Source organism: Gadus chalcogrammus, chromosome 2, assembly GCF_026213295.1.
Source record: "Gadus chalcogrammus isolate NIFS_2021 chromosome 2, NIFS_Gcha_1.0, whole genome shotgun sequence".
Lineage (NCBI taxonomy): Eukaryota > Metazoa > Chordata > Actinopteri > Gadiformes > Gadidae > Gadus > Gadus chalcogrammus.
The window spans coordinates 21,866,717-21,882,608 of NC_079413.1; the positions used below are offsets into that span (position 1 = coordinate 21,866,717).

Consider the following 15,892-nt stretch of genomic DNA (forward strand, 5'->3'; position numbering starts at 1 on the left):
GCCCTCTACCTTGCCTTCCAGAGGGGTCCCGCCTTCTAAACCTTCCAGAAGGGGCCCGCCCTCTACCTTGCCTTCCAGAGGGGTCCCGCCTTCTAAACCTTCCAGAAGGGGCCCGCCCTCTACCTTTCCTTCCCGAGGGGTTCCGCCTTCCAAACCTTCCAGACCTTCCAGAAGGGGCCCGTCCTCTACCTCGTCTTCGTCTTCGTCGCTGCAGGCCTCTGCTTGCCCCCCAGGCCGTCCGCCAGAAGCTCCCTGCCATGCCCTGGTGCATTATTCTGGCCGCCCGCCTGACACCCCTCCGTTCTGACCCACTCCAGTTCCCTGGCCACCCGGTCACCCCGTGCTCCGCCCCAGTCCATTATTATTTTTTTGTTCCCTCCTCCTGGCTCCCCTCCACCCGCCCTATTTGGATTTGACTTTCTTTTTTTTTTGCATGTCGTGGGTCGCCTGGCAGTCGACCCTTGAGGGGATGGGGGGGGGGGGGGGGGGGCACTGTCATGGTCTGTCGGTTTCCTTGTCTTGTTTTGGTGTGTTTCCTGTTTTACTTTAGTATCTCTGTCTTGTTCCTCCCCATGTCCGGTGAGGTTTCCCTCCTGTTCGTGGTGAGTTGTGTCCTTTGTGTTACCTGTGTTACCCGCGTCACCCGTGTTCTCGCGTTCCTTGCCTTTTGCTTTAATAAATTATCCTTTTATTGAACTGTCTGCTGGTCCTACCTGAACTGTCTGCTGGTCCTACCTGCCTGCCTGCCACCCGTGACGCAAAATAACTCTAGGCACTATGGACATAGGTATATATAACTATTCTATCACTCTTGTTAGTTTTACTTTATTTTATTCTCAATTCATTGTATCTACTTGCTACCTGCACTGTCGAGGAGAACTTAGCTTAGGACACTGGAATCTCATTGCCAGCAATGACTGCTACTGCATGTTTGCTTTGCATTTGACCACAGTAAAGACCTTGAAGCCAGATGTTTCTCTATCTGCTCCCTCTGCCCCGCCTCCTCGTGATACAAAGTTGGGAGTAAAAAATAGTTTCAAGGAAATGAAAGTGAAACAAAACGCCACATCACACTGTAATGAGCCATATAACGAGAACAACCCCGTTATAGTCATTCACACTCGAGCCACACACTGAGCAGGTCTGGTTTAACCCACGGGTAAGTTATCTGTATTCTTTTGGCACCAGAAATGTGTTTGTGCATAAAATCCTTCTTGATTAAACGTGTAGGTTGGCAATGTAAAATGTAGTCTGGAAAAAGCTATTCAGAAGATTAAAAGACCACATACACAACTACATGACTCTTAGGTAGGCCAAAATAGAAAGTTGTGTTTTCCGCCAGAAAGAATGTTCTGTTTTAGTTTACATTGACACATTGTCCCAAAATGGAAAGATTGACTGTGATTATGTAAGGTGCCTCCCCCACCCTAATATTCTCCCTGGATGAGGGAGTAAACTGGGAAAAGTCATACGACCCGGGTCAGGGAATAACTTCAAAAAAAGGTTTTTGCACTTTTCTTCTACGGAAGTTTCTCAGTAATCCCCCTCCCCCCTTCCTCAGTGTGTTTTCAGTTAATATACTACTTCGTTGACCTGTCTGGTCAAAGGTATGTTTGTCTTTGTGTGGCTGTTTGTTTGGTGTGTGGGCGTTTGCGTGCACACGCGCATATGTGGACTCAGATCAAAAAAAATCGAATTCCTGTCTTTCCCTGCTGTTTTCAGCTTAATAAAAATACATTTTAACGAGTGAAATGTATTCAAAAGTGAAAGCTTACCTCCACATGTTTTGTACTCTTGTCTATACGACTGTACTTGTTTTACATCTGCTCTGCAAGGCAACATCTCTTGATGTATTGATTCCTTCAACAGTCGCTAACGGCTATGACTATGTTTTGCAGGCACATTCCTCTTTAGAAATGTACCAACAGCAGTCCTACTCCTGGGAGGAAGATGACTTTCAGCTTCCGTTTGGAGTTGAGAAAATTGGCCATGAAAAGCCAAATTGCGGTCAGACCTACGTCATGTACCACGGCACCACCAGGACCATAGCAACGGCAATCAAGCGCAATGGTTTCAAACAGTCGGCGGACGGGATGCTGGGCCGTGGCGTCTACCTCAGCCGTGACCTGCAAAAGGCCAGCAGGTATCCCATCGACCCTGCTCTACCTGACTCAGAGCGGGTGGTGTTCAGGGTGAAGGTCAACGTGGGGAACGTGATCGCGATTAACCGCCAGCGCCATCCTCGCCAGAAGAACTGGCACGATTACCGGTACGGGGAGGTCTTCGACACTGCCTGGTGCCCCCCGAACTGCGGCATGACGCCGAGCGGCTTGGAGGAGAACTGCGTCTGGGACCCAAACCTCATCAAGATAGACAGGTGTATCGCTCCAACCCCGGCCCCCTTAATGCAAGGGCCTACCGTGGCTGAAGCCCCAGGGTCTATGGCTGAAGCCCCAGGGGCGATGATGATCATGGGCATTGGTATCATTTTATTATTTCTTTATTCTATTTTTGCCTAGTCGACAACGGCCGACAACGGCAAAATGTCGGAAAATAAATTACACATCTTCATTGTAAGATCCCCTCTCAGGGGGCCTACGAAAACTCTCAGCCCCAGGGCCCAATGGCAGGATAAAGCAGGCCTGGCTCCAACCCCTATGGCCGGGCAAATGCCCGGGACCCCTTCTATAAATAATGTGGGAGCACACCTTATGTTGAAGGTAAAAATGTGAGAACATTGAACTAATTCGGCCAAAGTTCTGCTTCTTGATACAGTTGAAATATTAATAGATCATGTTTTCACTGTTATTCACAAAAACATTTATAAAATAAATTTGGTAAAAAACAGTTTTGAGTCCGAAGTTTTGTCCGATGCATAACAAAGGAAAACAGCCGAATAAGAACGAGAATGTTGGTTGGTGATCAGGAGGAGGTCACAAGGCATTTTACGTAGGTTTTTCATCAGCAGTTTCATTTGAATCCTTATTTACATTTAAGGCCTTTAGCCTTTTTCACACACACACGCACACGCGCACGCACGCACGCACACGCACGCACACGCACGCACGCACGCACGCACACACGCACACACGCACACACACACACACACGCCCAGTGGTCCTGTGGTCCTCTGTCCAGAGCCTTTCTGGGATATGGCAGCTTTCCACTCTTACCCTCAGCAGGAGAAAGGTGGACGGCAGTAGGGCCGAATCCCGTTTCTTTGCTCCTAGCAAAATCTCATCCCTACGCCTCGCTGTTGTGCGTTCACGCTCAGCGAGTCATGTCCCGAAAGCCATTTTAAGGTAGAGTAAGGGGGAGGGCTAACATCCCCTCCAAGTTTAGATTTTCGATGGGCCCCCTTGCAACGCCAAAGTTGTGACTTGCTCCCGCAGTCCCTTGCGAGAAAATGGATGACTCATGCATAGGGATGGGAATCGAGAACCGGTTCTTGTTCAGAACCGGTTCCGAGTCAACCGATTCCTTGGAATCATTAACAAGCCTGCTTAACGATTCCGCTTATCGGTTCCGGTCGCGGCAAATGCGTCGTGACGTCACACACACGCTGCTTTGATTTGGTTCAGAACGCAGCAAACATGTCGCCGCCGAGGAAGAATCGCATTGTGCGTTCACACCAAACGCGACGGGGCGACAAGATCCCATACAAAGTGAACGTAGAGACGCGTATAAGGGCGAATTTTTTGCGGGAGAAAACCGGCGACAAGTTTTTGTCGTGATGACAGCCAATCAGCGTTCAACAGAGTGATAACTGAGTGACATGTGTAACGTAACAGCCAATCAGCGTTCAGCGTTCAGGTAAGTCCGCAGTCCGGGTGAACTGCGGCATGGAGGAGAAAGTGATTGTTGCAGTTTGCGACTCCCGGAGCTCTATATATATAATAGTATATAATATATTATAATTGTATAGATAATATCACGGCCAACAGCTCTGTCGCCTCCGGATGGCCGTAGCGTGGGGAGCTCTCATAGAGGTGGGCTTCTCGGGGTTTGTTTACCTGCATTGCTATGGTTTCCGGTCTTGTGCGTTCCAACGGTTTATTAGGTAGGCCCATCTAATAAATCTCTGTCTAATCAATGCTTCATTTTGTTTATGTCAGTTGAATTTTGTTACAAGTTGAATGCAAATGAGCACTGTTAGCATTCCAAAAGGCACAAGCTCTTACTTAGCTGTTTTCAGTCTGTGTTTTTAGTTTTATGGCACATAATGATGGCATTTGGGCTTAAAAAGCCAAACATATATTTTTTCGTCTAGACCAATTGATTTTGAAAATGTACAATTTCCTGATACTAGAAGCACTTCTGATCAGATATTAAAGAGATTTAATGCAAACAAACACATTTATACTTATTTTCTCACCCAATGAGAATCGATAAGGAATCGGATCGATAAGCAGAATCGGAATCGTGAAATTCTTATCAATTTCCATCCCTACTCATGCATGTATAGCACTGACTGTGATGTCGTTTCTTCTTTTATAAACCAGCGTATTTTTTCATTCATATTGGTAGAAACATCTATCTGTCTGTCTGTCTGTCTGTCTGTCTGTCTGTCTGTGTCTCTCTCTCTCTCCCTCCCTCCCTCCCTCCCTCCCTCCCTCCCTCCCTCTCTCTCTCTCTCTCTCTCTCTCTCTCTCTCTCTCTCTCTCTCTCTCTCTCTCTCTCTCTCTCTCTCTCTCTCTCTCTCTCTCTCTCTCTCTCTCTCTCTCTGTAGTTTCCCCAGCTCTCCTCATTTAACGCGCCTGCCAAATGCCCTACTCCTCCTCCTCCCCCTCCTCCTCTCCACCTCCTCCTACTACTACACCCCCTCTCTCTCCCTCCACTCGTCAGCAGCACCTCGCAGCAGCACACGGAGCAGGGGAGCGTTCACGACCCGCTGTTGAAGAGGGACCACCGAGTGGGCGGAGGGCGGGGGGGGTCAACGAAACCTACAGCAAGTACCCCCGCAGAAGTTCACAGGGGTGTGGGGTTCAGCAGGCTAGGAGCTGAGGGATAATGCTTCCCGTTTTTCATACATAGTCGTGTCCCTCATCTTGTACTTTACAATGACTGGTGCTGAGTGTGGTTTGTGGGAATTTATGTGACTTGATTCTGTTTATTTTATCATGGTGCATTCTCTTAAAAGAGAATATAATCTCAATGAATTTCTACCTGGTTAAATAAAGGATTGATTGATTGATTGATTGATTGATTGATTGATTGATTGATTGATCCTGCTGGTCCCGGTGCTGAGGGACCTGTACCGCCTTCCAGAGGAGGGAGGGTAAACAGTTGTTTGGATGAAAATTGTCCTTTGCGATGCTGCGTGCCTTACGCTTGCACCGCTTTGTCTGGACAGTCGATGGAGGGGAGAGAGGAAGCGGTGATCCGTTGGGCTATTTTCATCACCCTCTGCAGTGGTTTCCGGTCAGAGGCGGAGCAGTTACCATACCACACTGTGACCAGTGGCGGTTTTAGGCACGGGCGAACCGGGCAGCCGCCCCGGGCGGCTGCCCGGGGCGGCAGACAGACAAATGTGTTTGTTTGCATTCAATCTCTTTAATATCTGATCAGAAGTGCTTCTAGTATCAGGAAATTGTACATTTTCAAAATCAATTGGTCTAGACGAAAAAATATATGTTTGGCTTTTTAAGCCCAAATGCCATCATTATGTGCCATAAAACTAAGAACACAGACTGAAAACAGACAAAGTAAGAGCTTGTGCCTTTTGGAATGCTAACAGTGCTCATTTGCATTCAACTTGTAACAAAATTCAGCTGACATAAACAAAATGAAGCATTGATTAGACAGAGATGTATTAGATGGGCCTACCTAATAAACCGTTGGAACACACAAGACCGGAAACCATAGCAATGCAGGTAAACAAACCCCGAGAAGCCCAATCCCTATGAGAGCTCCCCACGCTACGGCCATCCGGAGGCGACAGAGCTGTTGGCCGTGATATTATATATACAATTATAATATATTATAATTGTCTGCATCTCTCCCAGATGCGCTGAACACATAGAACGCACGTGTAACCGATGTCTTTCTGCGTTGTGTCTTGTATCTTTGAGTGAGGCACACACAGGAGTCGAGTACTGGAGGTTTATTCTTTCCAAAGGAGACAAAACAACACGGGCGTCACACACAATCCGGGATATCACTCTCCACTCAGCTCCGTGCATCAGCGCTCACTCACTCACGCTAGCTTAATATATCCTGTGACTTTCAATGAATACATGTAGGGAATAAATTATAAAAATGTAAACAAAGCATAAAATGATCTCAAATAAATTAATTAAAAAGACAGTATATTAAATATATACACTAATAAAGGAAATAAAATATAATAGAGAATTGTCATTTTCCTCACACTCATTTTACATATTTTACCATAAACAAAGACACATAACAGGCATACCTTTCCAAAGGAGACAAAACAACACGGGCGTCACACACAATCCGGGATATCACTCTCCACTCTACAAAACAAAGGAAGCAAACAATTGACCACACATACCGGATAAAACAACCGCATTTGAAATATCAAGGCGGGAAAAAACTAAGCTACCACCGGCTCAAGCTAGGTTACGAGTTAATCAAAATCCACCCTTCCAACAGTTCAATTAAATTGTCTACGCACCAGAGTTTCTCTCTCGTGCCTAAAAGCACGTCGCAAAGCAGTGTGAACCACCACAGCCGTTCAAGGGCAACAAACAAGGGGTTAACATAAAAATCTAACGGAGAGAGACACAAACGGAACTCACCAGCTCCGTGCATCAGCGCTCACTGACGCTAGACACACAGGTGCAACGCCAAACACTCCCCAGGGAAACAAAAGGCATGCCATACGGAACAACAAAATCAACTTACAACTAGGAACCAATATTTGGTGGAGTTCACAATAAAAAAGGTATGAACAATGATAAAAAATAAAACAAAATCAAATTAAATTTAGCTCGGCTACACACGCATGGGGATAACAGCGCTCCTGTGGATATACAAATGGATGAGGACCCCTGTCCACTGGAAACATATAGGGCAGAGGTGTGTAAATCCTTAAAGGAGACATATTATGGTGTTTTCACAACAAGTAAACATAGTATTAAGGTTCCAGAAAATATATTTTTGAAGCGGTTTGCTGGAAATAGATTTTAGGAGAAAGAAATCTCGCCTACCGCTATTCCCCCCTATTAAAGTCCCTTCAGAATGCGCTGTTTCTGGTGTCTGTAGCTTTAATGCAAATGAGCTCCTGTCCATTGACCAATGAGCTGTCAGACTGAACCACAGCATGGAGGAGAAGGGATTGTACTCCGGGAGCTGCCGGACTTGCCGCCGAGCTCCTCGCGCCGGAGCAGTTCAGCTCTCGGAGTACCCCTGCCAGAGCAGCCGGAAAGCTTCGGCGGCAGTTCAGCTCCCGGAGTACACCGCCGGAGCTGCTGGACGGCCGGTGGCGGCCAGGACGGCTTCGACGGCGGCAGTCCGGCGGGGGCAGCTCAGCGGAGTGCAATCCCTTTCTCCTCTATGTCTCCTCCTCCGGACTGCCGCCGAAGCGTCGGCGGCAGTCCGGAGGAGGAGACATAGAGGAGAAAGGGATTGTACCCCCGGAGCTGGGCTAGTGGGGGGAAGTGGGAGGTAATATTCAACTGTGCCCCCTTCCTACGTAGGAGTGGGCGCCGAAACGGACTCGCTCGTTTGGTAACTGTAGGCGGGGTGCTTTCAGAAATGCATATCTCACTCAAAGAATCATGTGCAGACTTTTTCCAAAGTTTGTATGCGTGTGGGAGCACCAGAGACCAAAAACAACATCCCAAATCCCAGGAAAAGTGTTGTTTTCATAATGTGTCCCCTTTAAAAACAGCAAAAAGCAGAAAAGAGTACCTGGCACAAAAAATGACCCCCTTGCCTGGACATTATCCCTTGAAGAGTAATGAAGGTGTGTGCAGACCAGTTGGCAGATGTATTCACGGACATCTTCAACAGTTTGTAGTCCACACATGTCTCAAAAGGAGCCCATTGTCCCCGTCCCCAAGAAAACCAAAACCCTCAGGTGAAATGACTACCGGCCCGTAGCACTCACATCATGAGGTGCCTCGATCTGCTGGTCAAAACCCACATCACCTCTTCACTGCCTGACTCCCTGGAACCACTACAGTTCGCCTACAGCAGGGATGGGCAACTTTCATGATAAAGAGGGCCACAATTCTTCATCATCACCATCAGAAGGGCCATGTGACTTCAACTAGACGTAAACTGAGAGAAGCTACACATTTTTGAATTTGTTGGATATGATCTCCTGTATTCTGGTGCATTTTGGGGATGGCCACTACCTACAAAATCTTCCACATTCATAAACTATGTATGGTATGTTGATTGAACCAACATACATTTATTTCATGATTTCCATGCTCAAACAGCCACATGATTACTTAGTATTTTGATCAGTGCAAAGGGCTCACATACATCATCATTCAATGATGTCACATAACTGAAAAACAGTGGCCCAACATTAAGTGCAACAACTCAATGGACTCAAACCCAACAAGCGTGATATTCACTTCAGGGCAGTTGTAGTAGTTGTGGTTGCGACTTAAGTGATGACTGATATCACTTCTAAGCAAACTAGACACATGGGTTTGTCTTTGAATTCTATGAACAGATACTCTGATTTTCTTCTTTCTTAAGTTCTCTGTAACTCGATTCTTTTTTTTCTTTTTCTTTATTAAATAAAAATTATGTGCGGGCCTGACTGAGTGAGGATGCGGGCCGTATGCGGCCCGCGGGCCACCAGTTGCCCATCCCTGGCCTACAGGCCAAACGGGTCTACAGAGGACGCCATCTCCCTCACCCTATATACTGCCCTCTCCAACCTGGACCAGGAGAAACCGCACATGAAGATATCCGGCAGGGCACAGGCAGAATCTGTTGTTGGCAGGCGGAGGGCAGGCTCGAGACCACCGGGACAGAGACAGATCAGGCAGGTCGGGGACAGGCAGGGTCGATACCGGGGAATCAGTCCGGAAAACGCTGGAGAGTCTAGTACGGATGACATAGGACAATCTGGCACTGAGTGAACTGAGATGAGAGTCTGTATGCCGGGTTGAATAGGGATCAGAGGAAGCTGAGCGCAACAGGGGAGGGGAGTTATAGGAGGAATTAAACAAGTCTGGTTGCGTTTTTCGAGTTACGTGTACTGTTAAATAAAGTACCAAACGCCAAGAATCCGAGGCCGTGTCTTCCGACCTATAAACAGACCCACTGCCGGTTATAGTGAAGGGTGTTACCCCCGAAAGGACATCGGCCCTGGAAGGAACGTCTCCCCTGTGCTGCCCGACTACGGCCTGAGAGCCAAGGGACAGGAAAGGTGTAATAACAGCTTCTAAATGATTAGAGATTGAGAGCGATGATTAGAAGAAACGAAGACTATCGAAATCTGCACTGTGATCACCCCAACAAACACGCACAAAATAACGTTGAACTTAGGTACTATCCTATACTACTGGAAATATAGATGAAAATTGTATCACTCTTGTTAGTTTTACTTTATTTTATTCATATTTTATTACTGTCGAGGAGAACTTGGCTTAGAAGACTGGAATTGAATTGCCAGCAGTGACTGCTACTGCATGCTTGCTTTGCATTTGACAAAACAAAGACGTTGAACCCTGTTGTGGCTCTGTCTGCTTCCTCTGCCCCGTCTCCACTGAGAGCATCCTGTTCGAAAGTTTGACGAGGAAAAGAAAGTGATGTGAAAGTGAAACAAAACTCCAAGCCACACTGTTATGAGCCATATAATAGGAACAACCCAGTTATAGTCATTCACACTCTACCCACACACTGAGCAGGTCTGGTTTAACCCACGGGTAAGTTATCTGTCACTGTATTATTTTGGCGCCAGAAATTGTTTTTTTCTTTTGCATTGCGGGGGCAAATATTTGTGCATAGCATTGGTTTTGATTAAACGTGTAGGCAATTATGTAAAATCTACGGTAGTCTGGAAAACACTATTCAAAAGATTAAAAGACCACATACAGAACTACATGACTCTTAGGTAGGCCAAAATAGAAAGTTGTGTTTTCCTCCAGAATCTTTCTGGAGAGAGAGAGAGAGAGTGAGTGAGCTCCACGGCACTTTCTTCGTGTCGTCTTGACGATCTGCCAATCGAGCCTGTTAATCCAAAGTGGATATTTTATTGCAGAAGTGCAATAGGAGCTCTGCACAGAAATGGAAAGATTTGATAGATCAGACTGTGATCATGGAAGGTGTCTCCCCACCCTCGTATTCTCCCTGGATGAGGGACTTCATGTCCTGCACTAAACTGGAAAAAAGTCATACGACCCGGGTCAGGGAACTTCTACATCAAAAAATTGCGCACTTTTCTTCTACGGAAGTTGCTCAGTAATCTCCCTCCCCCCTTCCTCACTGTATTTTCATTTCATTTTACGTTATGCTACGTCGTTGGGATTTGGTCCATTCTATATATTATCAATGAATATATTTTAGTAGTAGTATTATTTGTAAGTATTATTATTATATATTTTTTTTCCCTTTTGTTATTTAACAGTAAGGTCATCCTTGCCGGTCAGAGGTGTGTGTGTGTGTGTCTTTGTGTGGCTGTTCATTTGTTGTGTAGGCGTGTGCGTCCACTCGTGCTTGTGTGGATTCAGAGATAAAAAAAATCGAATTCCTGTCTATCCCTGCTGTTGTCAGTTAAATAAAAATAATTGTTGGCGAGAGAGAAATTATTCAAAAGTGAAAGTATACCTCCACATGTTTTGTACTCTTGTCTATACTGTACTTGTTTAACATCTGCTCTGCAAGGCAACGTCTTGTGTTGTTTCCTTCAACAGTTGCTAACGGCTATGATTGTGTTTTGCAGGCACATTCCTATTCATAAAATGTACCATCAGCTGTTCAAGTCCTTGGAGTACGCTGACCTTCACCTTCGAAATGGGTTAGACAGAATTGGCCCTGAACAGCCAAACTGCGATCAGACCTACGTCATGTACCACGGCACCACCTGGACCAATGCAACGGCCATCCAGCGCGATGGATTCAAACAGTCTGCGGACGGGATGCTGGGCCGTGGCGTCTACCTCAGCTGTGACCTGAAAAAGGCCAGCAGGTATCCCATCAAAACTCCTGACTCAGAGCGGGTGGTGTTAATGGTTGAGGTCAACGTGGGGAACGTGATTGCGATTAACTACCAGGGCCATCCTCGCCAGAAGAACTGGCACGATCGCCGGTTCAAGGAGTCTTACGACACTGCCTGGTGTCCCCCGGACTGCGGCATGACGAAGAGCGGCTTGGAGGAGGACTGCGTCTGGGACCCCAGCCGCATCAAGATAGTCAAGTGTATCGCTCCGATCACGAGGTCGGAGGGGTCGGAGGGGTCGGAGAGGTCGGAGGGGTCGGAGGGGTCGGAGGGGTCGGAGAGGTCGGAGGGGTCGGGGGGGTCGGAGAGGTCGGAGGGGTCGGAGAGGTCGGAGGGGTCTGAGGGGTCCGGGGGGTCGGAGGGGTCCGGGGGGTCGGAGGGGTCGGGGGGGTCGGAGAGGTCGGGGTGGTCGGAGGGGTCGGAGAGGTCGGAGGGGTCGGAGGGGTCAGGGGGGTCGGAGGGGTCGGAGGAGTCTGATTCTTAAAGATCATGTTTTTCATCGTGTCATTTCCAAAAACATTTTATAAAAATAAATTTTGTTTAAAAAAGTTTGGAGTCTGAAGTTTGGTCCGAAGCATAAAAGGAAACGCGAAGGAAAACAGTCGAATAAGAACGAGAATGTTGGTTGGTGATTAGGAGGTCACAAGGCATTCGATGTAGGTTTTTCGTCACTTACAGCTTTAAATACGCTATTGTTGTTGTTTGTGCTGATATGGGATGTCTATGCTCTCTATGATGAAGTCGTCCTTATCGAAATGAGCACTGCAGACACGGTGATCCTTCTGCATCAGCATCTCGATTGGCGTCTCAATGTCCATAATCAAAACAATAAGCCACTGGTCTACCAGAGATCGATCATTGTACCGCGATGGCAGTCTATGGAAAGTTTCTGGTTTTAACCTTTCATTTGTTTTCCGAAGCCGGGGAAACACAAACACGAATCATCTCTCTCTCTTGACTTCAAGCAGTAGATGGGTCGTCTTCTCCGGTGCTTGAACTGTCCTTCACGCTATGCGCTAATCACGTGTGCAGTGCGTCATCTGACAACAACGTGCCATGCTTGATTGTAGCGAACAGATATTTTGTATCTGTAACCTACATATGCAAGTCCTTTAATTTACGTGTCAACGTAAATTAAAGTCATCGTTGCATTGTCCCGCGCATTACGATGACGGTTTCGGGCCGCACTGGCAGTTGATCCCGCACCCCCTCCCTTCTCCGTTCGCGTGGTATATTTTAATTTACTAATTAAGGGCGCCACCAGAGGGCGCCCCCAACGCATTTGTCGCCTAGCTCGCCTATGAAGAGCGCCGGCCCTGGCTCCAACCCCTATGGATGGGCAAATGCCCTGCCATCGCTGCTATTAATAAAGTGGGAGCACACCTGTTTTTGAGGTTAAAAATATGAAAAAGATTTGCCCCATTCGGCCAAAGCTCTGCTTTTTGATACATTTGAATTTTAAAGAAATTGTGTTTTTCATCGTGTCATTCCTAAAAACAATTTATAAAAATAAATTTGGTATAAAAAAGTTTTGAGTCCTTTTTGAAAATCAGCAGAAGTCTTGCTATAATAGAGCGATGTAACGGCTTCTTTGCCAAACAAATCGGGGAAAGAGGCCCTCACGAGTGTTGACGTCACACAACACCGAGACAGGCAGAGGGAACAAACAAGGATAATATTATACAAGAAAAACAACAGCGTCCTCTGGATTACATATAAAGTGTCAATCAGTGTGCGTTGATCACCGTTCAAAGCAGCAGCAGCAGCCATTGTGCTGTACAGGCAGGGTGCATGTCCTCTTGTCAAGGGCAATTACACCGTCTCCGAAGCTCCAGCTGTGATGCGTTTGATGGACGGGTGAGGTAGATTGACAGCGGGGTGCAGCGGTGGGTTAGAGGGTGGGAGGGGGTGGGGGGGAGGGGTTGGTGGTGCAGAGTTGTGTTCCTTTTCAACTTGCAACAGCTTTGAATACGCTATTGGTAGGTTTCGTTTGTGGTGATATTGGATGTTCATAACATGAGTTGTTATGAATCGTTCCGAATATGTTTGAGTGTGTAGAGCAACTGATGTTGTGTGTGTACGTGTGTGTGTGTGTGTGTGTGTGTGTGTGTGTGTGTGTGTGTGTGTGTGTGTGTGTGTGTGTGTGTGTGTGTGTCACACGCACACACACGCGCACGCGCAAACACGCACACACAGTGGTCCTGTGTGGTCCTCCTCTGTCCAGAGCATTTCTGGGGATATCACAGCTTTCCACTCTTACCTCAGCAGGAGAAATGTGGACGTTAGCAGTGGCGATTTTGGTTTGGAAACTCTGGTGGGGCCCATGCAGGAAAATATTATAACGCAATCCAGAAATATTACTACCATCACAACAAAAACAGTAGCAAGTGACAGAGGTGACCAAAATGGCAGCTGAATAATGCCATCACTCAAACGCGAATCTGACGACATATATTAGGCTATTATAGCAATAGCACCACCATATGGCAGCATTCAAGATCTCACAATATCAAAACTCAAGAAAACAACAACGTGGCAACAATAAAAACACAACGGCGCACACCCTTTACACAGCAATCAATATACAAAGCCACCACTTACAATATACCAAAAAAAGAAGAAGTATGGTTTAAGTTGTATTAAGTTTGCAGGCCACCATACTGTACAATTAACAATGAATCTAGCCTGAAGAGTGGTTGCCTATTCAGACCTGGATAATCCTGGGTGAAAATTTAAGTAAATTTGGGCTAAGATGGTAATTACCTGTGCTTTAAGGACAGTGCTGTCTGGTGTCCTTTGTGTGGCTGAGGTGAAACACAAGCATTTTTTTCCGCTTGAACCACTCCTGGTTGACCGATCTGTTCTTGTCCTTTCCCTCTTGAATAATGATTAAATCCGTCGGGCGATGTGGTCCCAACAGGGGTGCCGAAAAGGGGGGTAAAGGAGACGGATAGGGGCCCATGATGGAGGGGGGCCCAGAGAGGCCCCTAATGATGATGAAATTATAATACAGAAGGCCCTGTAAAGATTATTTTCATGGGGCCCAAAATCCCTAGCGGCGCCCCTGGGTCCCAAACGTTTTATCTCCAACTTCTGTTCAAGTGCTAAATCTCACATGAGACAGATACTCAACACGATTCATCATTTAATGAATGAAACGTATGGAGTTAGATTCATGCCAAAACCCCGCACACACACAAAACGTGTTTTGCTCACACATAACGATTCACACGCACTCAAAACGTGTTTTACTCACGCAAAATGATTCACACACACGCTCAGTGTGGTTTGCAAATACAAAACATCATTCACAAACTAAAGCATTTTGCTTCAGAAACAAATACAGTATGTTTTACACAAAGCAGGTGGCGGTGTTGAGTCAGTTTAAGGCCGCCAGGACGATCTTTTTTCTCCCCAAAATCTTTATTTGATGCCGGCCAAACGTGTGTGGATTCAACTCCATACTATGCGACTTGCCGCCCCTTTGTCACGGAATCGTACGACACGGAGAAAAGCTAGTTTGGGAGATTAAATTGAACAAAATGAGCGGCCAACAGGTGAGTCCAATGTGAGGAAGTGTCGCCACTCTGTTTTGGCATCAAATAAAGATTTTGGGGAGAAAAAAGATCGTCCTGGCGGCCTTAAACTGACTCAACACCGCCTCCTGCTGTTGTGTAGTGTGAATAACAGGAAATTTATTTGTCACGTGACTTTTGGCACTAATTTTCCGCCTTGCTGTTCCTCACGCAAATGCAATCCGATCCGTGCGCAAATGCATTCCGATCCACATGCAGCTTTCGTGTTCCGTACTTGTAGAATTGTTTTGTGTACTTGAAGGATTTTTTTTTGTACTTTGTGTAAAACATACTGTATTTGTTTCTGAAGCAAAATGCTTTAGTTTGTGAATGATGTTTTGTATTTGCAAACCACACTGAGCGTGTGTGTGAATCATTTTGCGTGAGTAAAACACGTTTTGTGTGCGTGTGAATCGTTATGCGTGAGCAAAACACGTTTTGCGTGTGTGCGGGGTTTTGGCATGAATCTAACTCCATAGAAACGTCCATTTGTTGTTATTTACTGTAACAGTAACTGTAACTGTAACAGCTAGCAAGATCTGATCGGCTCCCGCCGTAAACCCTGCCCTTTCTACAAATCAGCCAATGAGAAGAGCTTTGGGGCCCTAAACTTCTGGCCCCACCGCCGAAACAGAAGCGGGCGCTGCGCACGCGCTTGCTCGCGTAACAGCACCAGTTTTCTACACTGCAGCAGGCAGGGCCATCTCGGCTGGGCCCCACCGAGCGGAACAGACGAGACGGAGCAACGAACTATTTCACACACAACTACTACACTACAACAATTGCGTTCATCAAATTAAAACTGCGGACATGTAATTAATTATTAACAATTAATGTATTATTAACTTATGCTCAATGACATTTTTGAAAAAAAAAAAGAAAAGTATAATCGTGCCCTGCACGGCAGCGTTCTCTGGTGGGGCCGTGCCCCACTGGCCCCTAATGCAAAGACGCCACTGGACGTTAGTAGGTCTCTGTGCTGAGGTGCGTGGCGGCCGTCTGCCTGTGACGCTGTGGTGGAATGCTGTGTTTGTATCCTAAACACGTGCCGTCTGATTATAGCCTTGTACTTTATGGCACATTCATTCACAACTGGAAGCCAACGCCCGACACGTAAATACTATAGGGAGGATCGGAGGTGACCGATCCGTGAGTTCAACTGGTG

At 46.6% G+C, this 15,892-nt stretch overlaps 1 protein-coding gene across 1 annotated transcript; it reads left to right on the forward strand.

The window, feature by feature from the left end:
* The first annotated feature begins 1,012 nt into the window (after positions 1 to 1,012).
* LOC130402501 (uncharacterized) lies at positions 1,013 to 11,636 on the forward strand. Its single transcript, XM_056606696.1, has 4 exons — positions 1,013 to 1,159; positions 1,899 to 2,518; positions 4,846 to 4,912; positions 10,848 to 11,636. Exons 2-4 carry the CDS (start codon positions 1,917 to 1,919, stop codon positions 11,634 to 11,636), a joined length of 1,458 nt encoding a protein of 485 aa, XP_056462671.1. The 5' UTR covers positions 1,013 to 1,159; positions 1,899 to 1,916.
* The last annotated feature ends 4,256 nt before the right edge of the window (positions 11,637 to 15,892 follow it).